Source organism: Rana temporaria, chromosome 1, assembly GCF_905171775.1.
Source record: "Rana temporaria chromosome 1, aRanTem1.1, whole genome shotgun sequence".
NCBI classification, from domain to species: Eukaryota; Metazoa; Chordata; class Amphibia; order Anura; family Ranidae; genus Rana; species Rana temporaria.
The window spans coordinates 486,120,988-486,140,660 of record NC_053489.1 but is presented as its reverse complement, the minus strand read 5'-3'; the positions used below and the strand labels follow the sequence as shown (position 1 = coordinate 486,140,660).

General features: G+C 41.0%; 1 protein-coding gene across 2 annotated transcripts in view; it reads left to right on the top strand.

Moving 5' to 3' along the window:
- LOC120918466 (bifunctional heparan sulfate N-deacetylase/N-sulfotransferase 4-like) overlaps window positions 1-19,673 on the top strand; it is a 494,123-nt gene that overhangs the window by 51,022 nt on the left and 423,428 nt on the right. For both annotated transcript variants that reach the window (XR_005744379.1, XM_040330064.1), the window contains exon 2: window positions 5,174-6,396. Coding sequence is in view for 1 of the 2 variants with exons in the window: in XM_040330064.1 (XP_040185998.1) it covers window positions 5,410-6,396 (987 nt within the window). In the remaining variant the exon portion in view is untranslated. The remainder of the gene's footprint in view (window positions 1-5,173; window positions 6,397-19,673) is intronic.

Sequence of the window (19,673 nt, the reverse complement as noted above, 5' to 3'; positions counted from 1 at the left end):
CACTGGCTGGGAAGGGGTTGAACAACTAGGGCAATCAAAGGGTTAATTGTGTGCCTAGCCAGTGTTTTTTTTACTGTATGTGGTGGTTTTACTAAGGGAAGTGGAAGTTGGTTTTTATTCCCTGCTTTGCTTTTTTATTAAAAATAATTAAGCAAATGAATTATTCCTGAGATTGTTTGTCCAGTGCCGCTATTCTTTAAATACAATAAACTTGTGTGAAAATATGTACTGCAAAACTAGAAAATAAATAAAAATGTATTTACAATAAGTAACTTTACAAACACCACTAAGGCCCCGTACACACGACCAAACATGTATGCTGAAACTGGTCCGCGGGCCAGTTTCAGCATACATGTTCGGTCGTGTGTAGGCGCGAGCGGGCCGAATTCCAGCAAACATTTGCCCGCCGGGCCTTTTCCCAGCAGACAAATATTCCTGGACGTGTTTTAAAACCGTCCGCTGGAATCCTGCCCGCTCGGACATGTACGGTCATCAGTACAGACCTACCGTACATGTCCGAGCGCCCGCCGTCCCTCGCATGCGTCGAATGACTTCGACGCATGCGTGGAAGCCTTTAAATGGCAGGCCCGCCCACGTCGCCGCGTCATCGTCGCGGCGACGACGCGGACACGCCCCGCGTATAGTTTACGCGCGGACTTCTGTACGATGGTTAGTACAACCATCGTACAGAAGCCCTCTGGCAGGCATGTACGGTGAAAACGGTCCGACGGACCGGTTTCATCGTACATGTTTGCTCGTGTGTACCGGGCCTAACAGTCCGATTAAGAGGTTGACACAGATTCTGAAATTATCTTCACAATTAATTACTTACAGTATGTTCTCATACTAAAGCATGGCTATATACAGTATATTGGATTAAATTAAATAATTCAATAATTTCTCCTTGTAGACAGCATAACCATTTATAAATAAACCTGGCAGACAATACTCTGCATTTGACAGATTACCACTGTTATTCTCGTGCAGAAAGAATAAGGGTTAAACCTGTCTGTAGGATGCACCAATATGGCCCAAGAAAAAAAAATTCAAAACATGATCTAGCTTTACTCTAGAGGTTATGTTATCGCAAAAGGAATATTAAATGACAGCAACAACTATTGCAATTGGCCTATTAATTAAGAAACGCACTACAATTACCCTTAAGCCCTGTACACACGATCGGTTTGTCTGATGAAAACGGACCAATGGACCGTTTTCATCGGACGAACCGATCGTGTGTGGGCCCCATAGTTTTTTCCATCGGTGAAAAAAAATAGAACCGGTTTTAAATTTTTCCTATGGTTAAAAAAACGATAGAAAAAAACAATCGTCTGTGGGGAAGTCCATCGGTCAAAAATCCATGCATGCTCAGAATCAAGTCGACGCATGCTCGGAAGCATTGAACTTAATTTTTCTCAGCACGTCGTAGCGTTTTACGTGACCGAGTTGGACACAATCGGATTTTTAACCGATGGTGTGTAGGCAAGACTGATGAATGTCAGCTTCATCGGATATCCAATGAAAAAATCAATCGGATTAGATTCCATCAGATACCCGATCGTGTGTACAGGGCTTCAGAAGCAATTGAGTGGAACGTTGCGGCTGGATTACCTTAAGATGGCTGCCGACCTATGGGTGGAGACAGGCCAAGCCTAATATAGAGTCTGTCTTCCCAAAATGGCATCTAGCTCAGATGGAAGATGTGTGTACTGGGATGTCTGATCATGGACGAGATGATGTCCTCTTCTGTAGATGACAGGTGTGAGACATGGGTGTGATCTTGAGCTTGCTGTTTATTAAACAATAGCCCTTGAAAACCCACCTAAAGCGTGAAATGTTGTATTATTTATTGACTTCTCATTGGTGCATTATATTATTGATCAACTATGTGTTTGTACAAGCAATACCTATATTTGGCCACCGGGTGGCACTCTGAGACTGGAAATCTCTATATGCAGGTCTTCCAGGGAAAGAATGCATCAAATCTTTATATAATAAACTACATGTCAACCTTAGCAGTCCAAAAATAAAAATTCATGATACACATACAAATAATTGTACACTTTAAGCTACTACTTTTATATCTAAATAATGAAGCACACACATTTCAAATAATAATGATTATGAATCAACAAACATATGAAAAAAATTATGATTTATGAATTATGACACTTTTCAGATAATATGATATTCTGTCATGATTGTGTCTTTTTGTATATTATCATGTTTTATCAGTGCATATATACATTGAAACATTGAGCCACCCTTTAACCACTTAAGACCCGGACCAAAATGCAGGTAAAGGACCTGGCCACTTTTTGCGATTCGGCACTGCGTCGTTTTAACTGACAATTGCGCGGTCGTGCAATGTAGCTCCCAAACAAAATTGGCATCCTTTTTTTCCCACAAATAGAGCTTTCTTTTGGTGGTGGTATTTGATCACCTCTGCGTTTTTTATTTTTTGCGCTATAAACAAAAATAGAGCGACAATTTTGAAAAAAATGCAATATTTTTTTCTTTTTGCTATAATAAATATCCCCCAAAAATCTATAATTTTTTTTTCTCAGTTTAGGCCGATACATATTCTTCTACCTATTTTTGGTAAAAAAAATCGCAATAAGCATTTATCGATTGGTTTGCGCAAAATTTATAGCGTTTACAAAATAGGGGATAGTTTTATTGCATTTTTATTAAAAAAATGTTTTACTACTAATGGTGGTGATCAGCGATTTTTTTCGTGACTGCGACATTACGGCAGACACATTGGACAATTTTGACACATTTTTGAGACCATTGTCATTTTCACAGCAAAAAATGCTATAAAAATGCATTGTTTACTGTGAAAATGACAATTGCAGTTTGGGAGTTAACCACTAGAGGCGCTGAATGGGTTAAGTGTGACCTCATATGTGTTTCTAACTGTAGGGGGGCGGGGCTGGATGTGTGATGTCATTGATCGGCTTTCCCTATATCAGGGAACAGACGATCAATGACAGCGCCACAGTGAAGAACGGGGAAGCACTTAAAGAGGACGTACAGGTACGTGCTTGTGCCCATCCGTGCCATTCTGCCGACGTACATGTGCAGGAGGCGGTCCTTAAGTGGTTAATAGTCCTTTCCAAATTTGTACTTAACAATATCATGATTTTGTCTGATACAATATTAAAAGTTTAATTAACTTTCAATTCCTAGTCTTCTCTATTAACCTGTCTTGTTACCATGCTCAGAGTGTTTATTCTTTAAACCTTTTTTTGTGTGCTTTTCTCAACCTTGGGTCAATGGAGAACAGCTGAACGCATAGGTCTAGGTTTGTTCCCTGTTAAATTGGACAGTAGAAAGTATAACATTCTGTGTTTTTCCCCATATACCGCTGGTCCATGTTGGCTGTGTATAAGGACTAGCAAACATAGACAGTAACTTGAATGGTGAGTGTGTTGTCCTTAAAGTGGTTGTAAAGGCAGAAGGGTTTTTATCTTAATGCATTCTATGCCTGAGCCCCATCTAGTTTCAGAGATGTTCCAGCAGTGCTTCGGCTGTCCGGGACTCCCCTCCTAATTGGCTAAGAGAACAGCATGGCGCCATTTGCTCCCACTGCTGGCAATCAAAGTCAGTCAGCCAATGAGGAGAGAAGGGGGGCGGGCCATCTGAATGGACACAGGGAGCTGTGGCTCAGCTCAGGTGCCCCCATAGCAAGCTGCTTGTTGTGGGACGTATTCAGCAGGAGGGAGGGGCCAGAAGTGTCGTTGAGGGACCCAAAAAGAGGAGGTTCTGGGCTGCTCTGTGCAAAACCATTACACAGAGCAGGTAAGTATAACATATTTGTTATTCTTAAAAAAAAAAAAAACAAGACTTTACAATCACTTTAACCACTTGCCGACCGCGCACCGTCGATATACGTCCACAAGGTGGCTCTGCTGGGCGAGAGCACGTAATATGACGTCCTCTCTCCCAGCCGCCACTAGGGGCGCGCGCGCGCCGCCCGCTCGCCCCCGACTCCCGTGCGTGTGCCCGGCGGGCGCGATCGCCGCCGGGCACACGCGATCGCTCGTTACAGAGCGGGGACCGGGAGCTGTGTGTGTAAACACACAGCTCCCGGTCCTGTCAGCAGGGGAAATGCTGATCTTCGGTTCATACAATGTATGAACCGAGGATCAGTGTTTCCCCTAGTGAGGCCACCCCCCCCACAGTAAGAACACACCCAGGCATACTTAACCCCTTCCCCACCCCCTAGTGTTAACCCCTTCACTGCCAGTGGCATTTTTATAGTAATCCAATGCATTTTTATAGCACTGATCGCTATAAAAATGCCAATGGTCCCAAAAATGTGTCAAAAGTGTCCGAAGTGTCCGCCATAATGTCGCAATACCGAAAAAAAAATCGCTGATCGCCGCCATTACTAGTAAAAAAAATATTATTAAAATGACATAAAAATACCCCCTATTTTGTAAACGCTATAACTTTTGCGCAAACCAATCAATAAACGCTTATTGCGATTTTTTTTTACGAAAAATATGTAGAAGAAAAGGTATCGGCCTAAACTGAGGAAAAAATTTTTTTTTTTATATATTTTTGGGGGATATTTATTATAGCAAAATGTAAAAAATATTCATTTTTTTCAAAATTGGCTCTCTATTTTTGTTTATAGCGCAAAAACTAAAAACCGCAGAGGTGATCAAATACCACCAAAAGTAAGCTCTATTTGTGGGAAAAAAAGGACGCCAATTTTGTTTGGGAGCCACGTCGCACGACCGCGCAATTGTCTGTTAAAGCGACGCAGTCCCGAATCGCAAAAAGTACTCTGGTCTTTGGGCAGCAATATGGTCCGGGGGGTAAGTGGTTAAGCTGTTTTAATTTGAGAAGGTTCTTACAGATAAACACATGCCATTGTCATTGCTTGAGAAGTCCCCTGTCATAGCCAGTTTTCAAGGTCTTTTACTGAAACTCACTCCATTGTTTTGGCAATATAGTTCTCATGGTGTTTTTATCACTTACTGGGAAACATTTCTAGTGATGCTGGCTATTTGGCCTAGCTGACAATCTTTCATAATTTAAAATGAGAAAATTTATCAAATATATTTTTTTATTCAGATAAACTTTAATAGGTTGCAGACTGTAATTTGTTATTGTTATTTTTTTTAAATGTGATAATTGTATTGATATTTTTGTTTTATAGGTAATGATCACCATTAGAAAACAAGAAATCCTGGTGGCAAGACAAGTTCATCGTCCAGACTTCTATACATGTGTGCTCTTGACTGAACTTATTTAATAGACATTAATATAAATGTAGTGCAATGGTCACATAAGCACTTACAGAGGAGTGCAAGTTCACTTCTATGTTCCACTCACCGAGTCAGTTTAGGTGACGGAATAGGTGGAAAGACGCTGCCATTTTTGAAAACATAAAACATGAATCATATTGTAAAGTTGCGCAGGAGCTTCCGAACACTAGTACTTCTCTTAGCCACTTTCTGTCTTATAAGTATAGTGATTTCTGCCTACTATTTATATTCTGGTCACAAGCAGACAATAGTACTTATTGAGACAACAGCTCAAGCTGACTGTGAAGACATAAACCTGTTACCATACAGGACAGTCGAGATGAGGACAGTTAAGCCAATTAGTACTGGTACTGCTGCCATGACAGATCTCACAGTGTTACTCTTTGTGGAGAGCCAATACTCTCAGCTTGGACAAGACATTGTAGCCATCTTGGAATCCAGCAGATTTCAGTACCACATAGTAATTGCACCTGGTAAAGGAGACATCCCTCCACTCACAAAAGATGGCAAAGGTAAATATGCAATCATTATCTATGAAAACATCTTAAAGTATGTAGCAATGGACTCTTGGAATCGAGAACTCCTCGAAAAATACTGCATTGATTACAGCGTCAGCATTATTGCGTTCCACAAAGCTAATGAAAATAGCTTGACAAATACCAAACTGAATGGTTTTCCTTTACTTCTCTACAACAATGTAGCTCTGAAAGACTGTTTTGTAAATCCATCATCTCCACTGCTTCATATAACAAAAGCAACAGTTGCAAAAGGTCCTTTGCCTGGGGAAGACTGGACGGTTTTCCAGTACAACCACTCAACATACCAACCTGTGATTTTATCTGAATTGCAATCATCTGAGCAACATGAACCTTCTTTATCCATATCTTCCCTTCAAGCCACTGTAATCCAGGACCTGGGACTCCATGATGGGATTCAACGAGTTTTGTTTGGAAACAACTTGAATTTTTGGTTGCATAAATTAATTTTTATAGATGCCATATCTTTTTTGACTGGGAAGAAACTTAGTTTATCTTTGGACAGATTCATTCTTGTAGACATAGATGATATATTTGTTGGAAAGGAAGGCACTAGGATGAATGTAAATGATGTGAAGGTAAGTGCAATTTATATAAAATTTTATTAAACTCTGTCACCAATGAGGAATAAATTATTACTTACATTGTAATAATGAAACTTGCAGTGTTGTGGGAAAAGGAGACACGTCACTCTCACTGCTACCAAGCCTATACTCTTAAAAATCGAATTCTGTAACTTAGCAATGATGTGCCTCTATCACAATAATGTTATTATACATATACTATACAAAAGAAATCTACCAACTGTGCTCGTTATTTTAGAACTGACCTGGGCCACCTGGTAACCTCTACACAGCCCAGAAGTGCCTCCCCCTCCCTCAAAACATGCCTTTTACCATGATACACACACTGGGAGCTGTTGTCAATAAGTCGGGGTAGGTAGTACTAAAGTTTAACAAGTATACACTAGGCTGGCTGCACTGGGAGCATTGGGAGACAACACCTAGGGTGATGGTAATTGTTAAAACAACAACAATGGAGAGTGACATTGGATATTTCATATTTTAGCTTTACATGCAATCTAGCTCAACGCTAGCAACAACGTTATTTTGTTTGTTTAATTTTGATTGGGTCTCTTCCTTAAACAGCAAGTGACTCCATTTTGTTAAAATTGAGCAGTCACCATAGCTGTTAAGCTGTGCTTTGGTATAGGGTGACCTGGGAAAAAAAAGAACATGTTTTACTGCACAATATAGCAATGCATGGCAGTTTGCCATGATTTTGTGCACTGAGGTGACATTTAAGTTGAATGGCATCCCAAAGTTATGTTACGGTAATAGAAAACGCACCCACTCTGAAATTCACCATAGCACATGATGTGTGTTGTGGCGCACTGCTTTAAACAGCTGTGTGTCCAATATTTAGTGGGCTAAGGTGCACTGCCAGTCCATTCAAAAGGATAGAGTTTTCTTAAAGGATATATAAACTATATAGCTAAAACATTTTTTTATGCTTTGGTAAAGCAGGGAAGCGTTACAACCCCATTAAGTTTTTATTGTGATCTTTGTCCATGTTGGGTAGATTTAGGTGCAAACTACAGAGCACAAGTGCAGTACACACCAAGTAGCTTTAGGTGCAAACTACAGAGCACACGTGCAGTGCACACCAAGTAGCTTTAGGTGCAAACTACAGAGCACACGTGCAGTACACACCAAGGGGCAGATCCACGTAGCGTGGCGCATTCTTCCGTCCGGCGTAGCGTATCTCTGATACGCTACGCCGCCGTAACTTACAGTTTTTTTGTATCCTGAAAGAATTTCCGCCGTAAGTTACGGCGGCGTAGTGTAACTTAGGCGGCGTAAGGGTGCGCAATTCAAATGTATGTGATGGCGGCATGTTTTATGTTAATACGTCTTGACCCAACGTAAATTACGTTTTTTTTTAACTGCGCATGCGCCATCGGTGGGGGTATTCCAGTGCGCATGCTCAAAATTAACCCGCAACAAGCCAATGCTTACAATGCCAAAGCCCTATTCGCGAACGACTTACGCAAACTACGTAACATTTTCAAAATTCGCCACGGGAACGACGGCCATACTTAACATAGGATACACCTCATATAGCAGGGGTAACTATACGCCAAAAAAAGCCATACAAAAAAGACGTAAAAAAATGCGCCGGACGGATGTACGTTCATGGATCGCCGTATCTAGATAATTTGCATACTCAACGCGGAATTTGACGGAAACTCCACCTAGCGGCCAGCGTAAATATGCACCTATGATCCGACAGCGTACTAAGACGTACGCCTGTCGGATCAAGCCCAGATTCAGTCATATCTTCTTTTGTGGATACAAAACAAAGATATGACGGGGCATTTTAAAAATTACGCGGCGTATCCATAGATACGCCGGCGTAATTCGTTTGTGGATCTGGCCCCAAGTATCTTTAGGTGCAAACTACAGAGCACACGTGCAGTACACACCAAGTAGCTTTAGGTGCAAACTACTGAGCACACGTGCAGTACACTCCAAGTAGCTTTAGGTGCAAACTACAGAGGACACGGCCAGTACACACCAAGTAGCTTTAGGTGCAAACTACAGAGCACACATGCAGTACACACCAAGTAGCTTTAGGTGCAAACTACAGAGCACACGTGCAGTACACACCAAGTAGCTTTAGGTGCAAACTACAGAGGACACGGCCAGTACACACCAAGTAGCTTTAGGTGCAAACTACAGAGGACACGTGCAGTACACACCAAGCAGCTTTAGGTGCAAACTACAGAGGACACGGCCAGTACACACCAAGTAGCTTTAGGTGCAAACTACAGAGGACACGTGCAGTACACACCAAGTAGCTTTAGGTGCAAACTACAGAGGACACGGCCAGTACACACCAAGTAGCTTTAGGTGCAAACTACAGAGCACACGTGCAGTACACACCAAGTAGCTTTAGGTGCAAACTACAGAGCACACGTGCAGTACACACCAAGTAGCTTTAGGTGCAAACTACCGAGCACATGTGCAGTACACACCAAGTAGCTTTAGGTGCAAACTACAGAGGACACGGCCAGTACACACCAAGTAGCTTTAGGTGCAAACTACAGAGGACACGGCCAGTACACACCAAGTAGCTTTAGGTGCAAACTACAGAGCACACATGCAGTACACACCAAGTAGATTTAGGTGCACATTACAGAGGACATGGCCAGTACACACCAAGTATCTTTAGGTGAAAACTACAGAGCACACATGCAGTACACACCAAGTAGCTTTAGGTGCAAACTACAGAGGACACGGCCAGTACACACCAAGTAGCTTTAGGTGCAAACTACAGAGGACACGTGCAGTACACACCAAGTAGCTTTAGGTGCAAACTACAGAGGACACGGCCAGTACACACCAAGTAGCTTTAGGTGCAAACTACAGAGCACACGTGCAGTACACACCAAGTAGCTTTAGGTGCAAACTACAGAGCACATGTGCAGTACACACCAAGTAGCTTTAGGTGCAAACTACAGTGCACACGTACAGTACACACCAAGTAGCTTTAGGTGCAAACTACAGAGCACACGTGCAGTACACACGAAGTAACTTTAGGTGCAAACTACAGAGCACACGTGCAGTACACACCAAGTAGCTTTAGGCGCAAACTACCGAGCACATGTGCAGTACACACCAAGTAGCTTTAGGTGCAAACTACAGTGCACACGTACAGTACACACCAAGTAGCTTTAGGTGCAAACTACAGAGCACACGTGCAGTACACACCAAGTAGCTTTAGGTGCAAACTACAGAGGACACGTGCAGTACACACCAAGTAGCTTTAGGTGCAAACTACAAAGGACACAGACAATACACCACGTGAGAATACTGCAGCTAGCACAATCACCTGCCTGCCAGTAAATTAGGAAGAACTGATCTAGCTAAACTATACAGTGTATAAATATATATACAACACCTGAGATGTATATATATCCTCTACACACTGTGGGCCAGATTCAGAAACAAGATACGACGGCGTATCTCCTGATACGCCGTCGTATCTCTGAGTGCGGGAGGTCGTATCTATGCGCCTGATTCAGAGAATCAGTTACGCACAGATATCCCTAAGATCCGACAGGTGTAAGTGTCTTACACCGTCGTATCTTAGGCTGCATATTATCGCTGGCCGCTAGGTGGCGCTTCCGTATAGTTACGCGAGGAATATGCAAATTAGTATTTACGCCGATTCAAAAACGAACGACCGCCCGGCGTTTTTTTTTTTACGTCGTTTGCGTTAGGCTTTTTCCGGCATTAAGTTACCCCTGCTATATGAGGGGTGTGTGCGGTGTATCCTATGTTAAGTATGGCCGTCGTTCCCGGGTCGAATTTTGAAAATTCATTCGCGAATAGGGCTGGACGTCATTTTCATTCACGTCGATTCCAATACGTTCTTGTGGCGTACTTTGGCGCAATGCACACTGGGATATTTTACGGACGGCGCATGCGCCGTTAAAAAAAAATGTAAAAAACGCGGGGGGTAAAGTCAAATTTAAATACAACATGCCCCCAACATCCCCATTTGAATTAGGCGGCCTTGCGCCGCAACACATACGTTACGCCGCCGTAACTAAGGGTGCAAGTTCTTTCTGAATACAGAACTTGCGCCCAAAGTTACAGCGGCGTAATGTATCTGAGATATGTTATGCCGGGCGGATAGATACACCATTGTATCTGAATCCAGCCCTGTAACTTTAACTGACTAGCCTGTCTGCCTGCCTGCTCTATCTACCTGCAAAAAATTACACTCTCTCTGTCTTTCTCTGTTCTCTCTTAAAGCGGTGGTTCACCCTAAAATCCACTTTCTGTCACTAGATCCAGCATACTGCTGACATCTGCAGTATGCTGGATTTTTTTTTCTTTTTTTTGTACTTATCGTTTTATCCGTATGTCTGCTCCGGCTCGAGCGGGGAATCCGTCGGGGAATGGGCGTTCCTAAGTAAAGCGCAGTTGATTGACGGGCTTGGATAGCACGTCACACCTTCCGGAAATAGCCAACGTGACTCTCGGCTGCTTACGGCGCTATACGGCGCCTGCGCCTGCCGTGTAGAGCTGACTGCGCAGGCGCCGTAAATTGCCGAGAGTCACGTCGGCTATTTCCGGAAGGTGTGACGCGCTATCCAAGCCCGTCAATCAACTGCGCTTTACTTAGGAACGCCTATACCCGGAAGGATACGCCGCTCGGAGCCGGAGCAGACATACGGATAAAACGATAAGTACAAAAAAAAATAAAAAATCCAGCATACTGCAGATGTCAGCAGTATGCTGGATCTAGTGACAGAAAGTGGATTTTAGGGTGAACCACCGCTTTAACCACCGCAACACACTACACAAGGCCGACCTGCAGACGGCCATTTATAGTGTGGGGCGTGTACTAAACTCCCTGAGCCATAATTGGCCAAAGCCACCCCGTTTTTTGCAAGCTGTATTTGGCCAAGCAGTGAATTAAGGGCTGTGAAACAAAACTCGAATTTGGCGCGAACGGCCCAAAACATTCGTAATTCGACGAACGATCGAACATACGATGTTCGAGTCGAACATGAGTTCGACTCGAATACGAAGCTTATCCCTACTGCTAAAATACCCCTAAATGACATCACATTAGGCAAGCAGATAGGGTTGGGCTCAATCTATATTTGTGGATTATTGGACATACAATGTTGATCTGACCACACAGGTACTTTACTTGGCTGTCGGTGTCACTTATCCCAGGAGGAAAACCGGGGATGGGGACCTTCCCAACTAATGTTCAATTTTATGGTGTTCATGTGACATCCCCGAACCAGTTTTATAATCAAAGAATTAGGACTCAATCAGGCAGCAGAAGTCAAGTAGTCAACTAGTCCTTCTAATAAGCCTTTCTTCATTAGGGTGCATCCCAAGTAGGGAGCTGCTTGTACATCTGGGTGGGTCCTTGGGTATTTTTTCTTCAGGAAACCTCTTTTAGCCCACAGGCTAATCCTTTGTGTCTGGCATCCCTTAAAATTTTTCTTGGCTACATAGCAATATGTCTTGTTAAGTTTTCCTTGGTTTCCTCCACACAGCAACCACCTTCTTTCTGTACAAGTGAGAAAGCAACTTTAAGAGTTATTGCTTGCATGGACTTGCACTCCCTTTTGCAAGGGAATCATATAGCCTCATATAATGTTAAACCCCTCATTGCACTCTGTAAGCCTTACCATTCTCCACCTTAGAGGGACCCCCGGTGTTCCCTATACCTTGGGATCCCTTGTTCCTGTTTAAGTGAGAAGTTGACTTCTGTAGTTATTGTCTGCAGGACTTGCACTCCCTTTTTCAGGGGAATGCTAAACCCTTGGATAATGCTAAATTCCTCATGGCATACTTGGTGTCTAGTATAGGTAAATATTGGTCACCGAGAGGTGGGGCTGTTCAGTTGCTAATCCTCTCTAAATAATTTTACACCCTGTGGGTCTTCCTTAACTGCCTGGAAAATGTATAATCTTTCCCCTTTAGGGGTTATTAGGGTGCTGATCTCCCTTTCTAGCAGAAATATTTGGTCTTTTTCAGCCTCCCTGGGGTTCTGGGCTTAAGGTAAGACATCCAGACTGTCCTTGTGAACCAAAAAGTCAATAACATGGCCCATGGATTCCTTAAATGAATAGGGTGATTTATTTCTCCTGCACTAGGTGGGGTACACAACTTGAAACAGTGTCGCTATATCTGGGGCTTAAAGTGGATGTAAACCCACTCTCATCCTTTCTAAACTATTGCCATAGTGCTGATCTATAAGGATATACATGCCTCCTGCATGTATCCTTATCTGTCAAATGTCTCCCCTCTGTCTGTTATGATTCTGTGGGTGGATCTGTTGCCTGGAGCTCTGTGGGTGGAGTTGTGATGTCAGTAAAATCTACACCCACCTCTACACTCCCCTTGTCAACATGCATTTTTTCCCTATGTATTTCTTACACTGAATTCTGCTATGATCACTAACATCCAGTCAAAATCCAGAAAAGTAACCACATGACTTCAGAATAGGAGTGGCGGTGGGAATTAAAAAATAATGCTTGTCTGAAGCTAGTACATGAGATATGTAAATAACCTGTCACTCACAGCAAGGGGGCGGAACGGACTAAGGTTTTTCTCTGTAAGTCCATTTTATTTCACTGAACAATAAAAGAGGATTGCTCAGAGCCAGATTATCTCTGTGTGGCAAGACTGGGCACAGATGATAGGAAATCTTATACTCTACATTGTGACATCAAAAAAATAAATAAAACATTTTGGGTTTACATCCACTTTAAGTCTTGTTTCACATATCAGTTTGTTCTTGTTTCTTCAAGGACTTCCTTTGTGAGTCAGCCCCACAACCTGGACTTCATTGGACATCAGTATTATAGGGCTTTCATAGCAAAAAAGCACAGCATGCATCCTTCAATCTTAATTTTGTTAAAATGTAACTAATGTTACTAATAGTTTAGTGCAATTTAAACATAATCACTATTTGGAGCACACATGCTTTGCTGGGTAGGTTTTTGTTACATTATATCTTACAGAGGAAGAAGGATATGTTCTGTGCACTAACAGGGGTGGAATGTTCTCATGGCAAGGGTGAGTTGTTTCCTCTCTTAGTTGGTTTTAGAACCTCCCAGTGACAGAATGAGTGGCCTGGACAACAGTGGATGGCACTGAGAGTGCTATTCTTGACTGCACTCCTTTTCAGCAGCTGTAGTCTCCACTAAGGAGAGAGAATGTCCTTAGATGTTTGGCTAAGGTTCCTACTACTTCATGGCTGTGGATGCTTCACAGACAGGGGCAAGGTAAATGATTCTTAGAGACACTTTTCTCTGCCAGACTCAAAGACATCTCCAGGATTAAAAGAGTTCCATCCTTTTGCTTTTCTGGTGTTTAAATGCACCAATCTATGGCATCCTTGTCATCCCTGCCTAATCTTGTAAAGCTTTCTTGTGTGGCTTGCAAAAGGAACCCTCTTCTTCCTTTGGATTGATTTCAAAGTTAGTATCCATGTTTATTTCTATCAGTCTCAGGACAGGAGTCTTTTGGCTACTGTTTTTGGACATTTCTCTGTGAGTTTCTCAATTTCCTTGGATATCTCATGGCAATATTGGTTGTCCGGCCAGGGAACCTGTTTCCCATTATGGAGTTTGACTTCTCTCCTTCCCCAGGGTTGGGAGTGTCAGGCATAAGCCAATTATTTAAAAGCCAGCTCATCTTGTCTTGTGGACATGTTGTTTGTTCAAGGTTTCCTCTGGGAACCTGTTATCTTGGGGACTTGTCCTAATGTCCTTTTTTATCATATCATGTTGTTTATCTATTTCTTCATTATTAGTAGTATGCTTTGGTTTCACATTCTCTTGCTGGTGTACACTCAGTGTTCCTTTGGACGCAGTCATTCCCCTTGGTGGTGATCTGTTCTTTTCTGGTTTTGAGCATCAGGTTGCTTCTCTGTGGCCCTCCCTTGACCATTAACAGATTTCTCTTTTGCCCACCCCTTAGTTGGACTGCTGTGTAAGCCCCAACTGTTTCAAAATTCATGTATCCCTCAAATAATAATGGAGAAAATAAGAATGTTGTATGTACCATAAAATCCATTGAGAAGCATAGGCCCCAATTTGTATTATTGTCTGTTTCTCTGTTGTAGAGTTTACCTCACTTCCTGCCTGGTAAACCTAGCTTTGGCTATAGATATACTATAATTTGATATTTTCTAGTAATGATGTTTCCACTTGTTAGATTCATTCTTTTTTCAGGGGCAAGGTGCATTATTAGCATATATAAACCAAATGCCAGAAGGGCTTCTAAATGCACACTGTAGAACACGTTTAATAAAAGTAAAAATTCCAATTGCTAGCTCACTAGTAACAAGTGAATAAAATGGTCATTAGTATAGTAGGGATTGGGTGGGTTCACCCTCTAAGGGTCTGCCAGGGTCTGTGTGTGGCCGTGGAAGAAGGGGGAAAGCCGGCCAGGTCATTCAAAGATGGTGTTGGAGCACACATGTAACACGCGACGTGACGCTTTGCGATGCAACGCATTTCAGAGCAAGCACAGTAGAGCCCTCGGGCATGTGCCTCTAGTGTAGTAAAGTAATCAAAAACGTTACTAAGAATACAATAAATATACTCAAAAAGGGCTGAAGAAAAGAAGGATTCCTTAAAACCCATCCTGCAAGCCCAACAATCACTGTCCACTAAACGCTGCCCATGAGAACAAGGAACCCTAGCTGGAACCGAGGTCACTTGGTGAAGCTTTCTATCTGTCAGCCAGCTACACAGCTGTCAGCATGCTGTTGCCACTCATCCACTCACCTTTCATTGGACTGCTGTGTGATAGAGTGGGCTTGCTCCCTTTGACTACTGTACATACTGTATGTCTTTTATCTTTATTTTTGTGAGTATATTTATTGTGTTCTTAGTAAAGCTTTTGATTACTTTACTACACTAGAGTCCTGTGCTGTCTTCTCTGCCCTGGTTTTTGTATTAGCATATCGAGTATAATCATTTGCATGGTGTGGTTTTTGTGTGATCATATTGCTGTATTTTAGTAAATGCTTTCTAAGTCATTTACTGCATAGGTGATGCTGTGGTTTTTCTGGAGATACTCTTGTAACTCTTGCAAGTTTAATCCCCAAAGTGCTCATTTAATGAAGAAAGAATCTGCAGATTTAATTTGCCTGTCATTCATTGCATAATTGTTTTAATTAAACTGATGGTGTGTGCTATAATAGTAGTGCCACAGGTGGCATGAACAGTAGCTTTAGCTTTCGTGTGCACACTGAGCTGTCTGCAGAGAAGGAATGCTGCCAGGCTGCAGCTACTTTCTACCTGACATTTCCAAAAGTATATAATTTATAGAGAATCTGGGAACTGCTAAGGAGGCTGGGTAAACATAGTAAAGACCCAACTTTCTTTCACTATACACAGTTTTAGCATGTACCGGTAAATACATGCACCAACTCCAGTTAAAAAAAAAACAATATACATACATATATACAGTATATATTTGATAAAGTGACAAGTGCTTTTGCGCTAAAATAGACCCTTAATAAATGAACCCACCAAAAATATATATAGTGCAGCAAAACCTAATAATGTTTACATAACATTGAACAAGAATAAAAATAAAAAGAGATTCTGCGCAACGTTTCACGCTGGTGAACTAACAGTGTCACATAAAAATAAATATAAATAACATAAAGTGATAACAATAATTAATGTAAGAGCTGACAGAATTCAGCAATGAATGTATCCAAAATAAAGTGCAGTGTAATCAGTCCACAAAAATATGCAGTACTCTGAGAGTTAATGTGCAAAAATTGTAAAAACAGGTTGTGCAAAGGAATTTAAATGAGAGAATCCAGTCCCAAAAAAATGTGTAAGCACAAATCAGCTGTCAGAACGGATGCACTGGATGAAGATGAGCACCGGCTCGATACTACAAATACACAGCCATGTAGTAAAAGATGAACCAGATCTCTGACTGAGCTCCCGGGACTCTTACCTCTCAGCCCTCCTTAATGGGCATAAATGAACAGCACACTCGCAGCCTTCTATGGGTGGTCACAACTGCTTCCTCTCTCAGTCTGATGAATCCTCCCTCTATTGGGTCAGGTGCTCCTCAAAACCGAATGGGTAATATAAAGCAAGAAAAAGAGAGGGGACTCCCATAGTGAGGTACCGTAAGGTGCAGGTGAAAATTTTATTAAGGAAAAACCTGCGCTTACATTTAAAACTTAAAACATGTGCAACGAAGGAATAAACAAGCGGCGTCTCAATCGCCAGCTTACGTCACTCCGGTGTACGTCCTCCAATCCCTACGCGTTACGACATCACGTGTCTTCGTCTGGGGAATCTGATTGGTAGTGTGAGTGCTGTTTATATCTCCGAAAAATTATATATTTGATGCTGAACAAATTAAATGTCACTCCCACTTTCTCATTAAATTGGATCTGATTAAGGTAAATAGCATACGTTGCCTCATGGCTGGCACACCTCTTGATTTTATTATACCCTTCCTGCTCTTCTCATTATGAGGTTGGCTTACTAAAGGAGTGGGAAATGTTCACTTATCAAAGTTCATAGTCACTGTGTTTAGTAAATAAGCTGAAGATATGTTTACTTTCAATACTTAATAATAAGAAAGGGGAAAAAAACATAATTTCTTGTACTTGTTTTTGTGATTTAAGTAAACACATTTATTTTATTTACCAAGCTCAGTTAGTGCCGGTTCACACTACTGCGACTTTGGATCCGACTCGTGTCGACCCAAGTCGCGCAAAATGAGAAATTCAATTGAAGTGAATGAGAGTCGTCTTAATGTATACTACTGAAGTCGCTCCAACTTCAGAAAAGGTTCTTGTACTACTTCAAGTGGACTTCTAGGCAACTTGTACCCATTGATTTCAATGGAAGTCACCTCCAAAGTCGGATCACATCTTAACTGAAGCAACTTTACAGGAAAAGAAAATAGCTTACTCAGGCAAACCCCTCCCTCCCACAGAGCTGGTTATTCTGTGATTGGCCACAGCCAAACTCGCCTGTCCTGGAGGCAACTTCAAGTCACATTGTAAGTTGCTCCAAGTCGCGCTGAAGTCGCCTTGCAAAGTCGCACTGTAAGTCGGGGTTGCCCCTGTGTGAACCGGCACTTAATATTCACCTATTATGTCTACAGTAACTTTTTTACTATAATTTATTTTTATTTTGATACAATTTTATATACAAAAACAATAAAAATAATTACACAGTCATAGTTTAATCACCTTCATATAACAAATATATTACACTCACAGTATCTACTCCTGGGATAAATGTGTTTATTGTAATTTACTAAAAAAGTTGAGTCTAAAAGCATGTAAGTTAAGCATGTGTCTAGGTAGCAATATACTTGTTCCATTGTTTAGTACTTATATTACTTTTTTTTTGCAGTCGAGCATTTATCTTCGCTTGTCAGAAACTTTAAAACTGGAGGCACCAGGCAAAACTATCACCCATGTATTTTACTGCTTAGTGTGCACAGGACTGCATGCAATCAAATGTGATTCTAATTAGATAAATACAATTTAGATTTAGAACAGAAAACAACATGCCTCAAAGAAATGGTTATAATATAGCCCTGTATCATGTTTTCTTTGTAGAACACAATAGTTACAATGATTTATCGTGCATTGCCACAGGGTTGTTTTAAGCAAGGTAAATAAAGATTATGATTTATTTTGCCATCTGGTATCATCTCTAGGAAATGTAAATATGCTCTATTTATGCTTTTTGTTCCTGTATACTTTAACATGTACTAGATGAGGGTGGCAATGTGGTTACACCCTGTTGTAGCAGCTGTATAAACTGGCAGAAGCAAAGTTTGTTTAACACTTTACAACCAATTCCAAAATTCATAACTTTTTTGAGACCTTATTTTTTTTCTTTAATTCTTTAATTTTCTCAGCTTAAACATTTGATATGTTTTCTATTATATCTATTGGAAATAAAATATGGGTTTATAAAATTTGCAAAGCATTGCATTCTGTTTTTATGTGGATTTTACACAGTGTCCCAACTTTTTGGGAATTGGGGTTGTATATTGATGCTAATAAAATAATAAAAAAAATTAAATACATGATGGTTTAGTTTATTGTAAAGGCAAGTAAGAAGATGTGGTAGAAAATATTCTATTATTTGTAATAAAACATCCATCTCTTGAACAGGTATCAGAACATTGTTATTGGTTAAAGCTGGCCATAGTAAGAGTTGTGTTTTATAATTTTTCTTTTTAAAAAATTTCCGTAGTGGAGTCAAATTGACATTTGACTGCAGTGATAAGGATATTCCAAGCAGGTTATGGTTTTCAGTCAGGAAACCCCATTCATTCCAAGATCAAATAATTTTCATATGAATGTATTAATACATGGTTAGCTAAGTCCTTGAAAATTTTACTGGTCTTATGGAACAGGAGACAAGACAAGCATTTAATTGAGTGGCCAAAGATAGATATAAATGGGGGAATAAACCAGGAAAATACCTAGCAAGAAAATTAAAAAGTAAAAGAAATCCAAAAATCATATAGAAAAAAATGAAAAATTAGAAAGTAGAAACAGTATAAAAAAAATGGAAATTGCCAGGGCATTCCATAGTTATCATAGTGCTCTATACTCTGTAAGGCAAAAGGGGACACAAGAAGAAGAGTTAAAGAGAAAAACAAATTAAAGTATATCTGAGAGAAACAAAATTACCAAAAGTATCCATAGAAAAACTATCAGCCTTAGAGGAGCCAATAACACAAGGGGAAATTAGCTTATTGATAAAAAGTACAGCAAAAGGGTAAAGCCCATGTCCTGGTGGATATACAATTCTATATTCTATATTATAAAAAATCTAAAGAGCAATTAGTACCAAAATTAGAAACATACATAAATGCATTGGGAAAGGGAGAAAAGATGAGACAGGGATCTTTACAAGCACACATTACGGTAATACTTAAAGAGGAAAAAGACGCAAACTTTGTGCTCAAACTACAGACCAATAGCATTACTAAGCAGTGATACAAAATTGTATGCAAATATCTTGGCTACAAGACTAAAAGTGTTGATGCCTGAGTGGTGCCAGGGTAGACTGGGGATTCATGATGGAAACACTGGGAGTGGGACTCAGGATGACCCAATAGATCTGAATCTTTATGACCGCCATTCAGCTGTGGTGAAGATCAATGGGAGTTTGTCATCTCCCTTTGAAATGTTTAATGGAACTAGACAGGGATGTTTGCTTTCACCTCTTTTGTTTGAACTGTCACTGGAACCAATTTTGGCCACCATTCGTGGAAGTGTAGATATAGGGGGAGTA